General features: G+C 40.5%; 3 protein-coding genes across 6 annotated transcripts; 2 read left to right on the forward strand and 1 right to left on the reverse strand.

Annotated features, from left to right (window-relative positions):
- Positions 1 to 169: 169 nt before the first annotated feature.
- tp53i13 (tumor protein p53 inducible protein 13) lies at positions 170 to 6215 on the reverse strand. Of its 2 annotated transcripts, XM_084018823.1 has the most exons (10): positions 6199 to 6215; positions 5138 to 5329; positions 4959 to 5039; positions 4726 to 4761; positions 4484 to 4542; positions 4240 to 4318; positions 3234 to 3362; positions 2786 to 2995; positions 1709 to 2681; positions 170 to 1488 (listed from the first exon to the last, which is right to left on the reverse strand). In XM_084018823.1, exons 2-10 carry the CDS (start codon positions 5258 to 5260, stop codon positions 1382 to 1384), a joined length of 1797 nt encoding a protein of 598 aa, XP_083874949.1. In that variant the 5' UTR covers positions 5261 to 5329; positions 6199 to 6215; the 3' UTR covers positions 170 to 1381. The 2 variants fall into 2 exon arrangements, with proteins under 2 accessions (XP_083874949.1, XP_083874950.1); XM_084018824.1 differs by lacking the exons at positions 4484 to 4542; positions 6199 to 6215 and having other exon boundaries at positions 5138 to 5628.
- A 368-nt stretch (positions 6216 to 6583) lies between these two features.
- LOC311019414 (uncharacterized protein) lies at positions 6584 to 15464 on the forward strand. Of its 2 annotated transcripts, none has more exons than XM_084018814.1 (28): positions 6584 to 6722; positions 7245 to 7402; positions 7602 to 7718; positions 8342 to 8434; positions 9688 to 9784; positions 10163 to 10215; positions 10305 to 10397; positions 10755 to 10853; positions 10973 to 11098; positions 11306 to 11395; positions 11820 to 11868; positions 11974 to 12035; positions 12122 to 12176; positions 12258 to 12370; positions 12451 to 12540; positions 12654 to 12749; positions 12857 to 12964; positions 13043 to 13141; positions 13226 to 13324; positions 13419 to 13514; positions 13597 to 13683; positions 13816 to 13896; positions 14003 to 14065; positions 14211 to 14315; positions 14440 to 14502; positions 14599 to 14661; positions 14747 to 14791; positions 14929 to 15464. In XM_084018814.1, the coding sequence occupies exons 1-28, from the start codon at positions 6701 to 6703 to the stop codon at positions 15304 to 15306; spliced, it is 2700 nt and encodes an 899-aa protein (XP_083874940.1). In that variant the 5' UTR covers positions 6584 to 6700; the 3' UTR covers positions 15307 to 15464. The 2 variants fall into 2 exon arrangements, with proteins under 2 accessions (XP_083874940.1, XP_083874939.1); XM_084018813.1 differs by having other exon boundaries at positions 13043 to 13135.
- A 1083-nt stretch (positions 15465 to 16547) lies between these two features.
- On the forward strand, positions 16548 to 21946 carry LOC311019426 (uncharacterized protein). 2 transcript variants are annotated; one of them, XM_084018840.1, is made up of 7 exons: positions 16548 to 16683; positions 16916 to 16998; positions 17266 to 17541; positions 18291 to 19864; positions 20720 to 20739; positions 20843 to 20983; positions 21572 to 21946. In XM_084018840.1, exons 1-4 carry the CDS (start codon positions 16662 to 16664, stop codon positions 18336 to 18338), a joined length of 429 nt encoding a protein of 142 aa, XP_083874966.1. In that variant the 5' UTR covers positions 16548 to 16661; the 3' UTR covers positions 18339 to 19864; positions 20720 to 20739; positions 20843 to 20983; positions 21572 to 21946. The 2 variants fall into 2 exon arrangements, with proteins under 2 accessions (XP_083874966.1, XP_083874967.1); XM_084018841.1 differs by having other exon boundaries at positions 16551 to 16683; positions 17266 to 17529; positions 18278 to 19864.
- Positions 21947 to 22883: the final 937 nt, after the last annotated feature.

The following is a 22883-nucleotide window of genomic DNA, read 5'->3' on the forward strand; positions in this document are numbered from 1 at the left end:
ATTTTTCTTGAATTACGTCTTTATTCCAAGATGTAATTCATTTGTATTATTTAATTTGCAGTCCCAGCATTTTTCAAATTTCTACCACTGTTAAAGGTCATGAATTATTTTATTGTGTTGAGATGGTGCCACACTGAGACCTCAGTTACCCTATGAAGACAGTCCAGCCACTGTTTGAGCCGCAGCTTTTATTTCCATTGAAAAGTTCTAGAAAAAAGAACCGAAAACCTCAGAAAAAGTATGTAGTTACAATATAACCACGACAACCCACCGTAGCGTTTAGAATCCGTACGAGAAGAAACCATTTTACATTTCAATTTTCGAACATGTAAAACATTTGTATTGTACATGCGGTCCCGATCAGTGCATATCTTTGTCACAATCAAAACACATTTGCTGCAGCAGCTTCACACTCAATACTCCTGCCAAGGAATTTATTGTGAAACATTAAACATTGAAAAATCCTTCTCTAAAGTTTGTGTAAAACCGTCTTCAAAATACAGCTGTTCACATGTTCATACCATTTAATGACGCACACAATGCGTTGCTTAGAACAGCAACTTACTTATTCACATCATAAACCCTCGCAGGTAAAATCAACACGATATAACTGTTAAAATATTCCTAAAAACTAAAACCAGACAAAGTAGCAAAATCAAAACAAATTCTCAGGTTGAAAAAAACACCAGAACTGGAGACTTAATATTGATTGTAATACACGGAGTGAGCAAGATGAGGCGTATATGCTTTATGATGTGTTGAAGAGAAAGATCAGACAAATGTATTCCAAGAAGTCGTACAAATATATAAAATCTGTGCACCAATTCATTTTACCTGAGGGCTTCTCTTTGATCCATTGACTCTATAATGTAATGTGAATAGGGATGTCCTGAGAGGTCAAAGGTCTCTTTTTGTGTAACAATACTGTACACTAGCCTCTTATGTTAATATTCTATGATGCTTTGATTTAAATGGTTCTGGCTGTTCAACATACAATGCGCAATTTTAAAAAATGCCAAGGAGAAGGAGATGCAAAGATGGTCCCAATTTAAAAAAAAAAAAAAAAAATGAGAGGCCCTCATTCCAATCTCAACCCAGTCCATTCAGGATGGAACTGACCCTTGGGCAACTATGTGGCATTTCAGTTTCGCTTTCTGTTTTTTAATAGACTAAGTCCAGACCAGCTGTCAGATAAACAGCATAGGTCCAAGACAGATAAGACGCTTCCCACATTCTGTGTATGCTCTTCGTGTAAGTAAGGATAGATGGTAGGATTATTAGGACTGCTGCCTTTATAATGAATCACAGACAATTACTGTCTGTTCTTCACCTCCTCTACATCCAACGGGACTCGGGTGTTTTCCTGAAGATGTGTCATTTTCTACGGATGTTCATCTGAGCTGGAGGAGCTGGGCAGAAGAACACACTCCTGCCTTCTGCCCCTTTTCCGCCTCCTGTTGGCAATTCGTAGCCTCCTGCGGATCACATCTAGATGACACAAATTAACACAAAAACGCAAACTGCTTAAGAACACAAACAGAGTTACCTCCACCTAAGAGGTTTATGATTCTATTCAACTGTGTTAATTAGCAGGATGTCTTAAAAATAACTACATGAAATTAGGGTTAGGGACTCACACGAGCAAGCTAGGACTGGTCAGAAGATAAAAACAGCTCTCTGGATATTGAACTCTGTGTAGTCCACCTACCTGCCACGCTGTCATAGTCCCGCTGTGGGTCGTGCCAGTAAAGACTGGGCGTGGTCCTCCAATGGCGGTACAGGCGTGTGTGAAGCACCGAGAGGGTCAAGAGAATTAGCAGGAACCCCAGCGCTGCAGCGGCCCACACCGCCTCGTCTGTCCTGGGGGTCCTCGGCAACCCCTTATTCACAGCAGCGGTCGAGTCCCCCGAGTCTTCGTTGCATTCGCAGTGTTCGCCTGCTTTGCAGCTGTCACAGTCATGGCTACTGGGCGGGTAACTGGCTGGCTCTGGGACCTGGTGTTGTAGAGGCTGGGGTAGAGACCCCGACTGGGATCGGGAATCAACCCCAATCTCTTCACTTTTGTGTGTTTGCTCGTTTTTCAACTCTCTCTCTTTAACATCCACTACTTCATTATCCTTCATGGTACCGTCTCCTCTGTTGTCTTTAGTATGCCTGTTGTCTTTTGGGCTGTGTTTGACAGAGTCTTTGTCTCTCGTTTTGGCTGTACCTTCATCTTTGGACCTGAGGGCCAGGTCTTCATGCCTGGCGGTATCGTTATGTTCACTGTTCACGCCTCCTGCAAGAACATCCAACCCAACAGAGGGGTTTGGGTTTCTGGGGTCAGCATTTTTCAGACCGGTCTCCTGTGCTGATGTCTGTAGTAGAGTTGTATTGTGGATTTCAGACTGAGAGGGAACTTCCCTGGGACCTGGAGGATCTGAGAGAGTCCTGTTCCCTGGAGGAGAATCTGCTGGTGGTCCAAACATGCCGCTGTTGTTCTGGACATGGCCCGTCCTGCCGACGGTGGTTCTATTGGTCTGGTGTGTTATTGTGTTTTCTCTAATGGCGGCTCTTATCTGCCTGTGTTTGCCTTCCTCTTTCATTTGTTTCAAGCTTTCCTTCGTTATGTGGGACTCTGCCTCCATCGCTCCATTCAGCAGGGGAGAGATGGTCTGCTCACAGCATCGCCTCACAGACTCCTGGGGATTTTCAACAACAGCTACTTACAGACATCTACAAGACTATTGAAATTACTCTTTTATTCTGCTTTCATTGCAGCATGTGTAAAACAGCTTGTCCAAACCTTCATTTTTGCAGAGTGTTCCTCTGGATGTGCGCGTTGCTGCCGGTGCTGCTCGGCTGACCAGGTTAACAGCAGGTTGTATTGCATACTCTGGCTCACACCACAAAACATATTCCCCGTGGACGCTGTGCTTTCCAGCCAATCACAGACGTCTGAAGAGGCCACAGTGGTAAGCTCCAAGGTGTGACCCCACGACACGAAGGCTATTGGCTGAACACAATTCAAACAGTTAAACACGGCCTGGTCTTGCTTTGACAAAACCAAACACGTCTATTTGTTAAAAGAGCGGCACTGAGTTACATCTTCACTTAGGCTCAGGTGTTAAAAGTTAATAAAGACATGTCATCAAAATATATTTAAACAAGTGAACAGAGGGTTTACTGGCTTGAAAGATAACACATTGAGATTCTACTTGTGAATGAAAACAGGGAGAAAGGGTTTGTCTCACCATAAGTTCACTGAGTTGTGGATGTGAGGTGATGATGTAGTCTGGCAGACAGGAGCGGGCCAGGACAGACAGAAGTAGACGCTCGTGGAGAGGAGCACAGGGATGGTAGAGCAAAACTGTAGCCCCATGCTAGGAAATATACACAAACGCAGGCACACGCGTGACTATCCTTGCCCCCGTCCTCTATCATACGACAGTGTTTCCGCCGATTTGGTTTTCGTCAACATTTATGACACCATTATGACACTAACTAAGACTAAGTGCTCGCAATAATGTCAATATTGGATTCCCTCCTTGTCTGTTTACATTTCTTTTCAGCTGACAAATATCCCGAAGGGGGAATGCCTGGCTTCCTCTGTGGAGAAAAACAGCAGACAATCACCAAGTAATGTGTTAAACCTGTCGTGATCTCCAATACGTTCTTGCATTATGGTCTATAATTGGCCCATTAATACAAATCCCTGACATACCATTACTGTTTGTTTTTCCTGGATAATTAAGAATATCTACGTTCATTGGTAGCCCTGTAACCAAGGATCTAAACAGGTAGAATGTGAGTGTTGGCAGACTTCCCTGTATTACTCTCATTTGAATTAGCAAGGAAACAATACATCGATTCTAAGTGGATTTCTGGCTAAAACAGATTATTAGATTGGAAAATAACAAGAAAGGGACTGGGGGCAAATTGGTAACTCAGAAGAATCGGTTGCCAGTCTTTATTCTAAAGTCTACAATGAATCTATTATCTATCTATCGATATGCTTCCATCAACCCCCATGTGGCATCGTCAGGACAATAAATACGCCTTTCTATATGAACATTCAAAAATAGACCACAATACCATTACAGGTTAACTCTTTCCTATTGTGTTGTCACTTCAAATGGACGTGTAGTGTTGCCCAAAACACAAATCCCTCATCATTCACTATGCGAAGCAGACAAAGTGATTAAATTGTTGCGAAAGTCAAGACAGAACTCCCAAGAGATGTTTGATGCTGAGACTTACGTGCAAGTTATTGAGCCAACGTTGAGGGGGACAGTACAAGTACTCTCCACTCTCTGCTCTTACTGGCCTGTAAGCTCCACTATGATACACACACAAATACAGACACACATTAACACCCTGTATCGCCCCTACAGACATGAAAAGGTGTCCATATTAATGTGCATTTGTCAGTGTCACCTACTTTGAATGGGGCCATCTCCCAACCTCTTGACAGCATTTGTATTAAACGTCTGAGTAGCCTTACCTGTTGGGAATGGTGTGGTTGTAGAAAATAGATGTGTCCATGCAGATCTGCCTGGCTGGCTGCAGTGAAAGGATATCAGTGCAAATCAGATTGTATGGCCTTGTGGCCTGTGTTAACTAGACACACTCACCAGTCACCCAAGACAAACACGGAGTTGGTTTACAGCATTGTGCGTTGATTTTTAGGGAAAATAGTGCTTGAGTGTCAAAGGTCAAATATAGTGCTTGGTAGTGTTTACTCACCGCAGGACCATACACTGTGTCAACACTAGGACGTCTCTGTAGATGAGACAGACGCTGGTTAAACCCACCCATAGAGCAACCTGAACAACACTTCAAGTACAACAATCGCTTTCCCATGATTGTTTACACTTCCCGGCACCTGGTGTGTACCGAAGCACACCCCACCCATCTGAGCCAGTGGTGATCATGCTAGCACGGATGGTGATGAGGAGATCGGCTGTATCCATAGTTACCCGAGTAGACTCTGGCCAAATAACTGACCATGGACAGTCCCGATTAACAGCATACGTCGGCAGATCCCTGTCCAGAGACAGCTATCACACACACACACACACACACACACGCAGAAACTGAGTGAATATAACGTATACCATTATAGTACAGACTCAAAAAGTATTCAATTGTAAGTTACCTTCCCATTGTCACACCCCGGCCCCGGAGACTCGGAGAGACCGCACCGACCCAAACTGACCCACAGCGCCGCCAGCACAGTCGCTGTCAGCGGCGGGGACATCGTTTGCCTCTTTGTGGTCATTCAACCGTGACCAGACGCATGTTTGGATATCCGTCGTGGCTTCCCCTTGGTCCTCTAGCAACAGAGAGACTGACAAACAACGGACTCTTCATACCCCCAAAAACTTAACCCCCCCCCCCCCCCCCCCCCCCCAAAAGTCCCATAACAGAGAAGTGGCAAGACGTGCGAAAGTCGGTTAAAAAGGCAACCACCCCACAGCGCCGTGGGTCCCTCGGCTTCTTGAAGCTAAGCTAAAGTTAGCTACTTATTCCACATCACATTACAACGTTAAAGTAATGAGGGAAGCTCAGTTAGTTAGGTAAAAGAGAGTGTTGTGTACTGCCATTGCTACTTCGCCAACCAGACGTCATGCCGTTCGCATTACAGGAAGTTATCCTTTTCCTCACATATTTCAAAATATAATCGCCGTGTCGTCTTGTATCAACTTCATTAACCAATGTTAGTATCGTATATTTCACTTATTATACATCAAATGAGTCAGTTAGGAGTTTCATACGTTTCATAAGTCGTGGATGATGCAGTGTTTTTTTTTTTTGTTAATATCAAAATTGTCATAGCCTTACATTTATTTTGAAAAATACTCAAACAACCGGAACCGTGCTGTTTCTGGCTACCTTTACACGGCTGGTTTACTACGGAAGCTGGAAATGAACATAAAAGCGAAGTAGTAAAACTACCCTGCGATGTGAACGCTGAATATCCTCTGGGAGGCGACCGTTCTCTCTTCTTTGTTTTATACACGATATAAATCCGTGTGCATTGACACAACAGCACAATGTGTTCACTTTATTTTTCACATTCACTGCAGAACACCTGTCACCTCTTCAACCCAGTTCAAACAATGAGTTGTCTCCTGAGCTATTAAGGTTAAAACGTGTATTCCCCTGGAGTTGTTCAGTAACGTAAGATATTATTGATAATTCATAGTAAAACTTTACCCGCGATACCTTTCGAGTTTTTAACTCAAGCAGACATTGCAGGTAGGTTACTTCCTTGCAGGTAGGCAGCTAAACAGGCATTACCTGTTGCCAGTGGGGTATGTAAATCTGGCCCACATGTAACAATAGTCACGTTGATAGTGGGTGTAAAACGCAGTTGCTTTCAAAATAAAACAGACTGCAAACAAACTATTCTGTGAAATAAAAGCGTACAGTGTGTCAGTTGTTGTGGCACAAAGAACAGCGTAACAAAACAGTGAATATTGCATACGAAATATAACTCATAGGGGGCGCACGTTTAATTATGTTACAATGTTTATTTCAAAAGTACCTTTTATTTTGAAAATTAGGAAGGGAAGTGTCTTTGACGTAGGACACTTTGCCATGTTTCCCCACCCATACATGACGCTCCATGCAGAATACACACACCTTGTGATAAAAGTGCACAGGTGGGATCCGTCAGGGGAGACGTGGGACCCTGGACAGAGAAGTCTGGACCTCAATGGAGTCCACACTCCTCAAAGGTTTGCTGTCTTTTTCACTATGGTTTATAGTTAATAGTTTGGTGAGTGTGGGCTTAATTACTTTTTGACTTATCTCATTCTTTGATGAGGAGACGACTATCTTTTCAGAGCGATAAAAACCCACATGATCCATTTATTACTGTTTTATAGATGTGTTCCTTAGAGACGTGTATTGCCTATTTACACAAAACAGAGACTCTTTCCTTTTGCTGTTGAGGGTGTGGCTCTTTTCTGGATTGTAGTTGAATGTAGTTTGCTGGATTTATGGTAATGTAAACCAAAAAAGTAACAAATACATGCAGTATGCAAGCACGATCCCACTGATTTAGCACATTATATTTCATTTTTACTCCTCCGTGTTTTGATCCGGCTCTACATTTTAAGGAAGTTGGACAATAAGGAAGTGCAGGTAGCCACAACAGCTGACCCTCTATATTGCAGCAACTTTTTGGGATTCTAGATATTAGAAGAGACCAGTGTAATATGTATATAGTTGTAATCCTTTCACTCTGTGCTGTGTAGCTCCAGTGGGAGCAGGCGCTGCAGGTGTCCAGCAGCCTGCGGTGGTTCCTCCTGGTAGTTTGAAGTCCCTTGTTGAGGTAGCAGAGCCTCAAGACCTGGGCAAAGTGGAGGCAACCAAGAGTCGACCTGGACCTCCTGCAGGAGTGAGTGATGGAAAGGTGAGTCGGACAAGCATTTGAAAAGGACGTTTCAATAAAAAGATACATGGACCCATATTACTTTGCTTACCATGAGACATAGTAATAGTTAGTTATAATTCCATGACACACACACATACAAAATGCATACAAAATGCCCACCAGACTGTATTCTAACGAGTGTGGATCATTTCTGCTTTCCCTTTTTGTCCATCACTAGGAGCCGTACTCGTGTGACAGCTCTCTGTCCTCGGACAGCGAGGATGAGGGTATCGGCAAGAAAGATGAGAAGAAGAAGAAGAAGAAGAAGAAGCTGAAGAAGAAGAAGAAGAAAAAAGTATGTCTAACCCTTTTTTTAGAAAAGCTTATCTTGACCACCAACCAAGCCATTGTAACTCTTGGCTGCTTTTGCCATTATTGAGTATTTTCTTAGACTCTCCATCAAGTTCCATTGGTGAAAAAAAAAACACATTCTCCTCCGTCGATGAGATGAATTCCAATCTCTAAGATCAGTCAATCCTGTGACTTCAGGGTGTTGCCTTGACAGGAGGCTGCACATGTAAAAATTGCAAGTTGTGACATCGGACTGAGGAGGGAAGTTCAATGCGGCTGCACCTAATGACACGCTATCAAACGGGAGAGAGCTAGGAATGGAATAAAGTCGTTTGTAACGCAGATCAACAGTCACTTTCGATGCAAATGTTCACGGCATAGCTGGAATGGGTGTGTGCGTGCGCTCCTGTCTGTCTGTTTTGTATAAGGGTTGCTTGTGCAAGTCCTTTTGTGTGTTGCCAAGTGTGCGAGGAGCCCCTCCCTTTCGGCTGCCTTCTAGCAGCTATGCCATAGAAGTGTGACTCATTTGTTTATTTTTTCATTCGTCCCTTTCACCAACAAAGGAAGCGTAAAAATACACCTGTTCAATTGAGTTGAACATTAACGTCCTTGCTTCTTTCTCATTAGGATTCCAGCTCATCTTCATCATCGTCCTCCTCTTCCTCCTCCTCCTCCTCCTCCTCTTCTTCCTCCAGTAGCTCTTCAGAAAGTGACAGTGAGGTAAGTTGGAGTTATGGCATAGGTGCTGCTCAAGAATCACAGAACGATGCCTTCAAGCACCTCCAGTCTTGTTGTAACATGTCATGCACTCGTTGCTGTCATCTCACACGTGGAAGAGAAACTGTGCTGTTTGCATTGATCGTTTTGCAAGGCCCAAGATGATGGATGCACAACTCTTCGTTTTGTTTCAGATGAAGCTGACATGTTACTTCCTTTAAATGGGTTAAAGAGACTGTAGGCGTGATGGTTTTGCAGTGCAGTTTTTGTTTATGGAAATCCTGCACAAATCTTTCCTGCAGCATTGCTAAATTTAGTCCTTGGCCACAAGCACAATGGGGATTGGTTATCCCTTCTAACTATGTCCCCGCCTCAGGTGAGGATATTGTCCAAGTTAACAATACAGCCTGTTGAGGGATTATATTTAGGTTGCCGTTCCTGTCAAACTGACTGTCAAACTTAGATCTCTTAAATGTGAGCTTTTATTATGTCTTCTGGCAAGTTTGGGGATCAGCACATCAACCTTCCTCGGGCCTGATTTGTCAAGAGTTGCAGCTTTTGAAATAGCTCCACAAAAGTTTTCACTTTTTTTTTTTATGTAACATTTAGTTTCACATGATTGCAATCACATGATGCATGAGGTCTTGATGAGGCTGATGTTAAGAGGGTGTGGGTGGAAAGCCAGGAGACTCAGGAGGACCTCCCGTTGGTGGATGTCTGTTAGGACTGGTTAGGAAGAGAGACAAAAAAAAAACAACCACAGAAAAGTTTGCAGTATGCATTTCTCTCCGTGCTCTGGGCGGTGGCTCCCACGTCCTGGAACTGATAGGCGGTATCTGACAGGAGAGGAACACACCCGTTGACAACGTGTGAAACGATTTCTGTGTCGACCAAAGCGAGTCATGACATTTGTTCACTCTGAGTTGTTATGCATCCAGTAACTGTGCAATAACAGCCACACATACAGTCGGTGCGTATCATCACTTGTGTTGGCTTTAGCTGCATGTCCAGTAGGTGTGGCTGTTTGTTATCTGATTGTATCGCAGGCAGAGAAACCTTAATATCTAACTTATAGGTGACACCCAATCCTGTTCCTGATGACTTTATCTTAATATACACACATTTGTATATTTGCAAATGAAACACTCACTTTGTAAACCAGCTTCATACACAAGCACACATACAGTGGACATTTTTGATAAAAATCCACCCAAAAAACAACATCAGATTTTGAAAGAATCAAACTGTATTTGCAGGATGAAAAGAAGAAGAAGAAGAAGAAAAAGGAGAAGAAGGAGAAGAAGGACAAAGATGGAGGGACAGAGTATGTCTGGGACAATGTTATCATATCTGGTAAGTGAATCAACATTTTTCACAGCCTCTGTCATATTGACGCATGTTTTCGTCATAATAATCTGGACTGACACTTGAATTATACAGTGACAAAAAGAGCCATCCGTTAGGTTGTCATTCAAACTTCCACATGCACATCCTAATTTTGTTATCGCCCATATGGTCATTCTCTACAGTCGTAAAATAAAAGTCTATAAAATAATCACTCAGATCTTTATTTATTTATTAGTACAAAACTTAGATGGCTGCAACCAATCTTTTTTTTTTATTCTGCAGCAATATTATAACATGATCTGATCTAGTGTAGAGATATCTCAACTGACACTGCATGTGAATGCTTTATTAATTAATTATGAAATATTATTTTAATGTTTTCAGGTCCGGATGGTGAAATGGAACGGCAGTGTGCAGAAGGTGTGAAGATGAGCAAGGTGAGACGGAAATCAAACAGTCTTCCCTTTTAAAACACGCTGTTTGCTGTGAAAGTCATTATAGAATCTTTGTCCTTTTCTTGCTTCAGCATTTCGACTCATCGGACGACGAGGATGACAAGAAGAAAGAGAAGAAGAAGAAAAAGAAGAAGGACAAGAAAAAGAAGAAGAAAAAGAAGAAAGTATGTATACATATCCCATAATACAGCTGATTGTACAACAATATATGTTTTCCCCCTCAAACTTTGTTTTTATTGTTTTCATGGAAATGAAAAGAAAGCACCAATTTAGGTGTGAGAGGTTAAATAATGTGTGGCAAAGCCGAAACGTTTGCATCAATGTAGCTGGAGCTCGCATTTATCACATAAAGGGTTGAATTCAGGATGCATTTTACACAGAAGGTCTACAAAAATGTATTTAATTGAGTAATCATTCAAATTGTATCATCCATGGAATGAAAAACCACAAAACATGTACACAGGAATTACACACTGACAATATTTATGTCATGAATCGCTACTGTACTTTCTCTATCCCAGGATTCGTCCTCTTCCTCATCTGACAGTTCTTCCTCCGACAGTGAGGATGAAAAGAAGAAGAAGAAGAAAAAGAAGAAAAAGAAAAAGAAGAAGAAGAAGGTATGATTTATTTAGTACAACGCAGTTCCAATATTGTGAATATGTTGAATGTCTGTTCTACCTCAAATACAAATGATCAAAAATTGATTTGTTAATTATTTTCCTTCTTTTTTTCAAAGGACTCCAGCTCCTCTTCCTCAGATAGCTCTTCATCATCATCATCCTCCTCCTCCGACAGCGAGGATGACAAGAAGAAAAAGAAGAAAAAGGATAAGAAGAAGAAGAAAAAGAAAGACAAGAAGAAGGTAGAGCAATGCAGCGTTTTGTTGTACATAGTAACACATACAATTGCAATTCACATGTGTTTTTATATTTATGCATATTTTCTTGCCAATGGAATAACTGTGTAATGCATGACTCATGGTGCTGAATGAATACTCATGTCTCCCACATTGTTGCAAACTGATTCTTTATCTATGCAGATTAAAAGTTGTTCTCTTTCATTGACACAGGATTCCAGCTCTGCATCGTCTTCCTCATCTTCTGACAGTGATGAAGATAAGAAGAAAAAGAAAAAGAAGAAAAAGAAGGATAAGAAAAAGGTAAAAATAGATCATCACTTGAACCTTGCTGGTCATTCAACTTATTGGAGAGAGGCTGAGTAAATTTTTTATTTTATTTTTTACATATGGGAGGTTTCGTTTTTTTTATGTGTTATGCACCAAGGATGAACAGTATCTCCATTTATTAACTGTTCCCCAGAAATTGAGTAGTAACCTCCGTAGCTGTCAGGGCCTGAAAGGGAATGGTATGAACGTATACCTAGCCTCAGCACGCCTCACCTCAGTTTCTTTATCAGCTACATTCAAATTGTATTCCACTGCAGCGTTGATGGGTCTCTGGACTCTGATTAATTTATGATCTGTCACCAAGTGTGTGATTTTTTTTTTTTTGTTTGCGTATGAGCTGTACACACATGGTATGTACAGTCGCCCTAAGCTTATTTGTATTTGTGATTTTCCACAGGATGAAGAGCAGAATGAGCTTTGCAGTGCAGCTGCTCTTTCAGCAGCAGGTGAGCGTTTCTACTTTTTTGTATAAAAACGACAGAATGGTCAGAACAACAAATAGGAATGACCTGTTAATGAGGTAAATGCAGTAATGCTGGACTTGTCTGCAGGTGGGGAGACTGCAGGGCCAAATGCTGATGGGGATAAAAAGAAAGATGAATTTGCTGACAAGGTGAAATGCTCACACACACTATAAACCAAAGCCAAACATGTATGCACGAACGCACCGGAAATCAGCGCTTTCTTTTGTCACGACAGGTCAAGAAAGAACTTAAAGCAGCGGAAGAAGGCAAGCTGTCCTCTTCATTGGCTGGTATGTGTGCTGAAACAAATCAAGTATTATTATTATTATTAGTATGTTATCTTGGTTGTAATGGTGCTTCCTGTCCTCCAGGAGGAGCAAAGCCATCCCCTTATTGTATAGAGGAAGGTCACCTAAGTGATGATGAGGGAGAAGGAGGGGAGGAGTCGGGGAAGAAGAAGAAGTTAAAGAAGAAGAAGGAAAAGGTGATTATGCTGCGTGCTGCTAAAAAGAGTGCTTTATCACCACAGAGATTCCCTAAAAAACCTTTTCTGTTTTACTCCAGGCATCTGGCTCAGCCTCAGACAGTGATGATGATGATGATGATGATGACAAAAAAAACAAGAAGAAGAAAAAAAAGAAGAAGAAGGAAAAGGTATACGAAGATGCTGTGATGGTGTTGTTGTCATTGCACGACGGTGAAATAAAAGACAAAATTGTCCGTCTGTGAATATCATTATGAATATTTCTATTTGATTTGATACTTAGGACTCCTCCAGTTCCTCCTCCTCTTCATCTGATAGCTCCTCCTCAGATAGCGAAGATGACAAGAAGAAAAAGAAGAAGAAAAAGAAGAAGAAGAAGGTGAAGAAGAAGAAGGATAACGTTTGTGTTCTATATCTTTTTTTGCACATGTGCTGTTTATGGTTATTATATCATCCTCGGCTCTCTCTCTCTCTCTCGCTATACAGGAGTCTGGCTCCTCCTCCTCTTCTTCATCATCTGATAGTGAAGAGGAGAAGAAGAAGAAGAAGAAAAAGAAGAAGAAAAAGACAAAGAAGAAGAAGGATAAGGTTTGTGTCTACAGCTCTTATGCATATTATTCGACTTGTTTTGTTCAGTGTTATTTTTTCACGCTTGCTTCTCTCTCTTCACAGGATTCCAGTTCCTCCTCTTCTTCGTCTTCTGATAGTGAAGAGGACAAGAAGAAGAAGAAGAAAAAGAAGAAGACAAAGAAGAAGAAGGATAAGGTTTGTGTCTACAGCTCTTATGCATAGTATATTCTTTTTACTTGTTTTGTTCAGTGTTATTTTTTCACGCTTGCTTCTCTCTCTTCACAGGATTCCAGTTCTTCCTCTTCTTCGTCCTCTGATAGTGAAGAGGACAAGAAGAAGAAGAAGAAAAAGAAGAAGAAGAAGCCAAAGAAGAAGAAGGATAAGGTTTGTGTCTACAGCTCTTATACATATTACATTATTCTGCACTTGTGCCGTAAATCTTATATTGTCATCCTCGCATCTCTCACTTTCTTTACAGGATTCCAGTTCCTCCTGTTCTTCGTCCTCTGATAGTGAAGAGGACAAAAAGAAGAAGAAGAAGAAAAAGAAGAAGCCAAAGAAGAAGAAGGATAAGGTTTATGTTTATAACATTTCTATTACATTTGTGTAGATGTGCTGTTTCATGTTATTTATTCCACAACTCTCTCCGTTTATAGGATTCCAGCTCTTCCTCCTCGTCTGACAGTGAAGATGACAAGAAGAAGAAGAAGAAGAAGAAGAAAAAGAAGAAGAAGAAGAAGAAGGTGAAACACGTGAAAACTCATTAAACGCTGTCGTCACTGTCACGCTGCTGATGCTTATAAACAGTCTAATGAATGAGTCTTCATGAACAAGGAGGCCCTTCTGTCACTGACCGACTTCTATCTTGTTCCTAGAAGGCCAGCTCTTCTGAAGAGAGCTCTTCCTCATCCTCTTCTTGCTCATCCTCCTCCTCCTCTGATAGTGATGATGACAAGGTGAGCACTCACACAGTTATAATGTTCCCTACATGGTGAATTGTCTCATCTGTTACCCAGGTTTGAATAGGTCACCATGAGCGTGTGTGATTTCTTTTAATTTTAGAAGAAGAAGAAAAAGAAAGATAAGAAAAAGAAGAAAAAGAAGGATAAGAAGAAGAAGAAGAAGGTAAGGTCATTGGAGCCTGCATGATGGGGTGTGATGAGTAAACCAACGCTTGCTGTTGCTCGTTTCCACTCACAACAGAAGGATACATGACCACTGCCTGTATTTACTACTGTATCTCTATCATCATTTCTTTTTGGTTCGCCAGGATTCTTCTTCGGACTCATCCAGCGATTCTTCTAGTGACGATGACAAGAAGAAGAAGAAAAAGAAGAAAGATAAGAAGAAAAAGAAAAAGAAAGACAAGAAAAAGGTAAAACTGTGAATGTGTTGAATTTGTCCAATGCTGCGTTTAGTTGTAAGTTTCCAACATGGGATGTCTTTAATTAAAAAAACAACAATACAGTTACATAATAACCGTTCTTTCATCCATCAAGGACTCGGATTCTTCTAGCAGTGATGATGACAAGAAGAAGAAAAAGAAGAAGGACAAAGAGAAGGTAATCTCGTGTTTGATAAGGAAAAACACATTTGTGTATTTTGTTTGTTTCACATGACATAGATGATGGGGTGTACAATGCTTCATGTTTGAGCAGGACTCATCTGATGGTTCCGGCGGCAGTGACAAGGAAAATGAAAAGGACAAGAAGAAGAAAAAGGTGAATTACTCATGAAATGGAAAACCATCAGATTGTGTCTAATGTGAAGGTCAAATGACTTCATTCTTTCCTGTTTGGCCTTCAGAGTTCGGGCCCATCAGGAAGTGAAACCGACAAGAAGAAAAAGACCGTACGTTTTCTCTTAATATAAATTATGTGAAAAATAATACTTTTTTTTCAAGCCTCGGCGCATTCTTGCGTCAATCTGAAAGTCTTTTCACTTTTCTGGTCGTCCGTTTACATGTGGTGGTGTTGATTTTGTTCCAGGAATGCCCTGATGGCGGGCAAAGCGGTGAACCAAAAATAGGAGTCTCAGGCTCAGGTGGACTTTCAGCTCCCGCTGGTGGCTCCTCTAAGTCCAGTGGTGCTGCCGCCGTTGCTCCTGGCAGTGCTACTGTCCTCTCCTACGTGTCACTCCCCTCCAAACCTGTTGTGAAGCAGGATCCTCTGAATCCTTCAGCTGTCCCCAAGCCCCCCCTCTATGCCACCTCGCTGACTATGGGAGACAGGCCCCATATTCGCAGACCTCCCAGCCCCATGGAGTCCCTGATGGGGAGCCCAAGGAGGTTTGGAGACGGAGGGACCCGCTCCTCCAGCCATCTCACATCTAGTGACCTATTGAAAGGCCCCAAGCCGTACCAATAATGACATGTCATAGATCAAAATGTATTTTTTAAATCATAGTTTATATGGCACTGGAGGATGTTGAATATAACCATGGCAGATTGTTTTTTAATCAATTCAGAGTCACATGAAATAATTAAAAATATCCGTTCTTCGTGGAAGAAAACAATATAATTTTATGTGTTTTTTTCTCGTCTCCTTTTTATGTTGCCTTCGGGTACTCTCATAGCTCAGGTTCTTCAGGTGCAGAGCCGTTGGTTGTAAAATATTGTGCTGGGGCTTCTGGATGAAGCAAGGAATGAGAAGTGTTTTACTAGTTGGTAACACTTAAGATTACAATCTGCAAATTACAGTGTACATATTAAGAGCTTACCAGCGAAATACAAACTGGAAATATTGTAAAATATGCTTTACTTTATAGCCCACACGCTATTATTACTCATACTCATATCCCCAGTATTTTAACACCATAAGGGACATTTATATAATTTTAGAGCTACAGCATAGTCACTCCTGCGGCCAATATATTTTTACGAGGTGAAAAGTATAAATACATTTACATTTTACAATTACATTCAGGGCATTTAGCACACTTTTATCCAAAGCGACTTACAATAAGTACATTTGTCGGAAGACAATTTAAATACATTATTCTCTTTAGTTCACAATTTTGAGCTACTTGTACTTTGAGTACTCTTGTTTGTTACTCTCTACTAATATATTCCACCACATTTCAGAGCTAACTGTTGTACTTTTTACTCCTCTACATTTATATAATGCTTGAGTTTTGTTGCAGATGAACATTTTGCATATAATGCAAACTACAAAACACTGCAAACAGTCAAACATTGACAACATTTACATGTTGATGTTAAATATAGAACACTCTTCTGCATAAGGATTTTTAATCATTTTGTTTAATATTATTGATACCATGGAAGGCTAAAAGTCCTAAAACATAATGTAAGTGAAGGGTTTGTGTTAGGGCTTTTATTTGTTTAGAATAACGCCTCCACATATCAGTGTCGACGTTAGACTTGCGGTTGAACTTTGCTTCAGATGTAAATGTCAGTGTTTGTCAGAGTTTGCATGACGTGCACGTAATAGTTAAAGATTTTCTCAAGGTGTGTCTCGTTCGGCCAGCAACGCAACCTGTGCACGTTGTTTCCCCCCCAAGTGCGTTATCCACTCTGCCGTCTCCGCCTGCACTTGAACTCACCCCCTGTCATAAACGTGTCGGTTTGCAGTACACGCGCACGTGAACGTTCAACAAGGTGGTTGGGGGCGTGGTCACGTGGTGTTAGGTGCGGTTAATCCCATGTTTCCTCTGTTAGTCGATACTTGTTTTGGGGGAAAGCGCACGAGCAGGAGTCGCCATGTCTCTGGAACTGTCGGCAGGTAGGCTCCAATAATATACGTCGACTGCCTTTATGTTTCCAAACTGTTTGGACTTCAAGTCTCGGCAGGCTAACTAGCACTGAAGAGCAACATTGTAGCCCAGGCTTTCCACCTGACAGGCTCATTGATAAACTAGCGTACGCTTCAGAGATCAAAGCTTATCCCAGCTAGCTGGGTTTGGTTTGTAGCAAAGAGGTTGACTTTATCACTCACTCTGTTCTCACGTGTTCAGCTTTAGATGGAGATGAAGAGGTGAAAAAGGAGGATGCTCAGAAGGACGAGTTCAACTTTCCCTGGCAGAAGAAAAAGGATAAGGTAGGTTCCGTAGGTGTACATGCCGACAGAGACGCTCACGTAGGTTAGGTGGTGATGATCACAGCTTCTCCAGGTATATTGACAGGTAGAAAGCCAGAAAAGGGGCTTATTTGGTGCATTAGATTCATGTGCCACTTCGCTGCCAGCTGTTCCATACATTACACACTGCAGCCCACACCATTCTGACTCTACACATTGTCTAATTATGAATACTGGAATCAAACACAGTCAATGATTTATTCAAATTCAACCGTTTTCCATTTTTAGGAAGACAGAAAGGACAAGTCTGACAAAAAGGACAAGTCTGATAAAAAGGACGACTCTGACAAAAAGGACAAGTCCCACAAAAAGGACGACTCTGACAAAAAGGACAAGTCCCACAAAAAGGACACGTGTGACAAAGGAGTAAAGTCAAAGGAAAAGGGCGACAAAGACCACAAGAGGAAGCACAAGAAGAAAAAGGAAGGGCATGAGGGAAGTAAATCAGGCTCCTCATCCTCCTGCTCCTCATCATCATCCAGCAGTGATGAGGTAGGTGAAAGTGTTCACGTCGTTGGAAGTTTTCAAAAACCCTTTAAAGCAAATGCGATTAAAATGCGGTCCAACATGTAACGCACCTTGTCACACCTCAAGCCAAAGGTCGGTGTGCGTTGGACATGGAGCAAGACTGGTGGAACCGGTCTCGTCAGTTCTAATCACCGCGCCCTCCTGTCTGTGTATGCTGCGTCATTTATAGCTCACAACCTTCCAGATCTGCTGATGAATTGTTGTTGTTTTTTTCACTTTGTCGCAGCTTTATTCAGAGGAAACGGAACATGTTGTTCACATTTGTATGAAATGCAGATTTTCCTGCAAAATGAGTAAAGCAAAGGAGGAAAGTAGCAAGTCAGGTCATATAGGGGAGTCATAAAAGAGCTGCTGTTGTCTAATCATGAAAGTGAGCTGCTGCTATAGCGACTATAATCCATGAGATTCCTGCTCCAAAAATGAAATGACTTTGGTGCTCATGCTGCTGCCACAATGATTCATACACTTAGAATATATTTATTTTAGAATACAATTTACTTTATGGAGCAAGTTAAAGTTAAAGTTCCTGAACTCTACATCACCCCTAGTTGTGACTCTGGGTAGGAATTAAGATTTGAATGTGGATTAGGATTTAAAATGAACAAAACACTCATAATAATTTATTCATGGTGAATTTAATAATTATAGGGATAATCATAAGTATAAAATAACCCTTTCTTCAGTAACAGTATTGTTCTTTTTGTCATTTCAGGAGTGATGCTCAGGGAGACCGGGCTGCTCTGTTCTCTCATGATCTTGTCTGTTCAACATGATGACCGTGTGTGGATGAGTGTGCATTAGTACCAACTTTTCTTCCCGTCTCGCCATTGATGTCACAGAAACATGCTGGTTTTGTATTAATATACCTGCTCACTCTAAGAATTAAACAGGGTTTCTTTTCCCCCAATCAAGTTCCTCTGTCGATACATTGTTTTCTCCACCACAAGATGGCACTGTTGTCTATTTTAAAGTCAGTCAAAGTTAATATAGAGTTTTATTTTCAAGATTTATATTTTAATAGCATGAAACATTAAGGCAATGTTATTGTTTGTCATTAGTAAGAAACACATTTAAATAGACAATATTTCCCTCTGAAGTGTAATTGATGTATATTAGTCGTGCAATATGGAAATAATTAACTTAAGAAAAAGTACCTCAAAATTGTACTCGAGTACATGTATAAATAGTTACCCTCCACCACTGCAGTGGGCACGCATCAAATGTACTAAATTGGGATTGCTGGTTATAATTAATAACTAAAAGACGCTGAAATGATAATGAAAATAATAGCTATTTGCAGCCCGAAACAAAACGTCTTACATAAAACACAAAAGCAAACATGACAACACAAAGTCAGAATCAAGTGTAACCACAAATGGAAAAATAAGAGCAACACATGTTGGAAAGTTCACAACACCAGAGTCTCCCAGCGATCATGCTTGTTGATCATGCTTGTTGATCATGTTTGTCTCGCCCTGCTTTCGTTCCGTGCCTCGGGTTGTTTTCCTCGTGCAGCGTGTGACGCACACTCATTCTGCTCGGCATCCCCTCATCAGTACAAATGTAATGAAAATTCTCGTTTCTTCTGAAACAAAGTAAAATATTGTGCGATATGATGTATACCAACAGTACGCCACTATATGATTTGGCGTCATTATGAAATACTTGATGGAGGGACAGAAGCAAACATCGGGCTGATAATCATAGTTCATGATCATAATCATCAAAATGTTAGTGATGTCTTGTTGAGGAACCTTATAATTTAAAACTATAAACGTATACAATTATATTTGGGTAACCTTTTATGACTATGGTCACATACAAATGCGATGGTGTTTATTATGCTTATTATTTTTCTTAAGTAGTTTATATGATACAATATACTTTATTGTCCTCTTAGCGAAAATTGTCTTGGACACATGAATGCCTCGACAGTTACAGTACTCAGTCACTTGATTGCACTTTATGGTTATTGCTTCTTCCAGTGTAATATGTAATATTACAGCAGGAGTGGAGGACGTGTAATATTTTCATTTGTCAGTGAATCTGGACTTGCTGAAAGGTAGACTTTTTTTGTACTCCCAATATTACACAACTGTTTTAGACTTTGTCAATTAAATGCAGCAATATATTGGTTTTGTAGCTTTTTTTCTATCATGTGCACGCTCCAATTCATATGTTGGGTACCGTTGAAATCTGCCAATCTGTCCTCAGGTGATCCCGGAGAGCTCTTTCAGGTGTATCTCAACAACAAACAGTGGTGATCACATGCCTTACAAGCTCTTCTACATTCTCTAACGTGAGTTTTCTTTGTTATGCGTAGAGTACACACCGTTCTCCATTATATTTATCAAACCATAATTATAGCTGCAGCTTTGCTCAGCCACACCCTTCACCCCAGGCTTTTATTCCCAGCAAAACCAATAACATTATGTTAATACTAATTTAAAAAAAAAATACGACTACATATTTAAGATGGGTTACATTGCCACTTCCCAGAGAATAAATAAGTATATATATAAATTATACAGCCAGTAGTGGGAAGTATCATCATCCATTTTTTTGTGATTCTATAGAGGCGATCCCCTATTCTGTCATCCTTAGAGATGCTCGCACCCATATCTAAATAAATCCAAAACAAGTTGTTTTGTGTCAGGAACAGGTTCACTGTAACTACACTTGACGTGCACCACAATGTGGGAACCACAGGGATCGGCGGTTGGTGAAGGGGGAGTGGTCACGTTAGGTCACGCGATTTGAGTGCATTTAATTCAGGTAACCTGCGTGTGAGTGATCAGTGCAGTTTCTGAAATTGCACAAACAGGAGTCGCAATGGATTCCCAGGGTAGGCTGAAAATGTTGACTGTTGATGCCTGTCTCTGTTGACTTTTTTCAAGTCCCTGTAACTCTAATTGAAAAGCAACAGGCATTTTAAGGCAGGTTTTAGACCTGTCAACTTAATTCTAATTATATAAAATATATAATTCTTATAGTTTATCATTAAAATGCATTAGAAACAAAATGCAGATAAAAAAAAAGATGTATTCTATTTGTCGCTGTGAAGATGTTGCTTCTGTCACTCAAATACAATAATTCTGTTTTTATGTCGTTTATTCTAACCTGATCCTTCACCTTTTCATCCTTACCTGCGCAGATTCCAAGAATAAGGGGAAGGTAAGAGCTCTGCATGTGTTGTTCATAAGTGTGGAGTGAATCCATTAACAAGTCTGTCACCTGGAGCACCATCAAGACTAAACCAACTTTTGCTGTTTTTTAGGGAGAATGCAAGGGCAAGTCTCATGAAAAGGGCAAGGGAAAGGGACCAGACGGCAAAGACCACAAGAGGAAGGACAAGAAGAAGAAGGACAAGAAGGAGGGGGACAAATCCGGCTCCTCATCTGAATGCTCCAGTGATGAGGTAAGATATATATATTATATATATATACATATATATATATCTTTATTCTTCAGTACTCTGTGAAAGTGTTCCCACGCTACACTCTCGGAGTGCGTCGTTTTCAAGACTTATTAATATACACAATGCTATTAATTACGGCTCAACAGGCAAAACAAATTTCAATTTTAACACACACCGCACCCTCCCGTGTGGACAATGTCCAGTGGAAACCTTCCAGGTCTGCAGATTAATTTTACAGCCAAACTATTTTCATTTTGTTGCAGCTTTATTAAGAGGAACATGTCGTTCACATTTGTATGAATTATGGGTTTTCCAATGACTGAAGCAAAAGAGAAAAGAACAAAGTCCGGGGTGTGAGAGGAGTGGGAACAGGTTTGATGGGAGAGTAATAAAAGTAATTGCTTCGGTGCTGGTGCACACTGCTGTTATAACCACAGCCATAACAGACTGCTTCCTGGTGCTTGTTATGGCTCACGATGCTGCCGATTCACGATTTACACACGTACGAAGCTGTGGCATTTAATATGTTATTTAATAAATCATGTGTCCTTTCTGCAGTAATAGCATTGTCCGTTTTTCTCATTTCAGGGATGATGCTTCCTGGGAGACCGGACTGCTCTGTTTGCCTATTGACAAAACGAGTGTGCAGTCGACCCGACTTTGTATCCCGTCTGTTCACTGATGTCACATAAAAATGTGTTTCTTGTGTAAACCTGCTCAATTAAATGTTCTGCCAACAAAATGCAAAAGTTCTTCTTACAAGTAAAGTCTAAATTATCTACCACGAGATGAATGTGTTATTTGTTTCCAAGGTCATTCAAAGGTAAAAGTCCTTGTCGATTTCAGGAGGGTTATTTTCAAGAATTACATTTGGAGAATACAAAAAAAAAAAAAAAGATGTAATTGATTTCAATGTATTTTGTTTACAATTAAACTCTTACAATAAAGGTATCATCAACCAGAGTTTCATAAAGTGTCAAGTACAAAAGTGATTACTGGTGCATTCATGTATATATAGCATTTTAATATTTTAGCTGGTGGAGCTAAAGTAAACTATTGTTCATACTTGCGTAGTTTATTCTATAAAAAGTCTTTATATAATATATAAGACTTTTTTTTCATATTATGACAATACATATTGTCTTCAAAGTCTTAATGTGCAAAGTAACTATAATAGTTTGATGAACATAAAATGTACATTTCCCTCTGAAATGTACTACAATAGAAGTACAAAGCAGGTAAAATGAGATATACTCAAGTATAGAACATAGTACTTTAAAACTGAACTCAAATAGTTCTAATTTGGTAATTAGCTTGAATCGATTAATCAAGACTCGAATAAGTAAAGAAGTGTAAATGATAATGAAAATAATAGTAAGTTGTCTTTTACTTACAGAACCTCAAGGTAATGCGTATCCGATAATGAAATGCAATGGCTATAAAGTCCAACAATAGTTTATCTTTTTAATTAAGATGAACTCTAGAGCCAGAGTTTGGTTTGTCCATTCTGGGCTACTTTCTAAACACAGCAGAACAACATGGCAGACTGTGTGTAGAGTAGATATGAAGGAATTATTCGAAGCTAACGAAAACAGGATACACTAAGCAAACCAGAGTTATGAATATTATATTCCATTTATGCTAACTACCACACATTCCAACTATGACACTGTAAACTAAAATTACTCTTCGCAGGCTGTAATGAACGCGACATCAAGTTATAAAACAGGATGTCATCTTTTTTGGAAATAAATCCGCCACATATTTTACCTTTTTACCTTTAATGAGTCACACGAGGCAATAATGTGCTCAGACTTTCCAACGTGAAGGTCTCCAATGTGCATATAATTCTCATTTCTGATATCGCCTGCACGGTGTCGTTGAACCCAGAGGGAGTGGC

The sequence above is a fragment of the Eutrigla gurnardus genome (assembly GCF_963514095.1).
Source record: "Eutrigla gurnardus genome assembly, chromosome: 10".
Taxonomy (NCBI): Eukaryota; Metazoa; Chordata; class Actinopteri; order Perciformes; family Triglidae; genus Eutrigla; species Eutrigla gurnardus.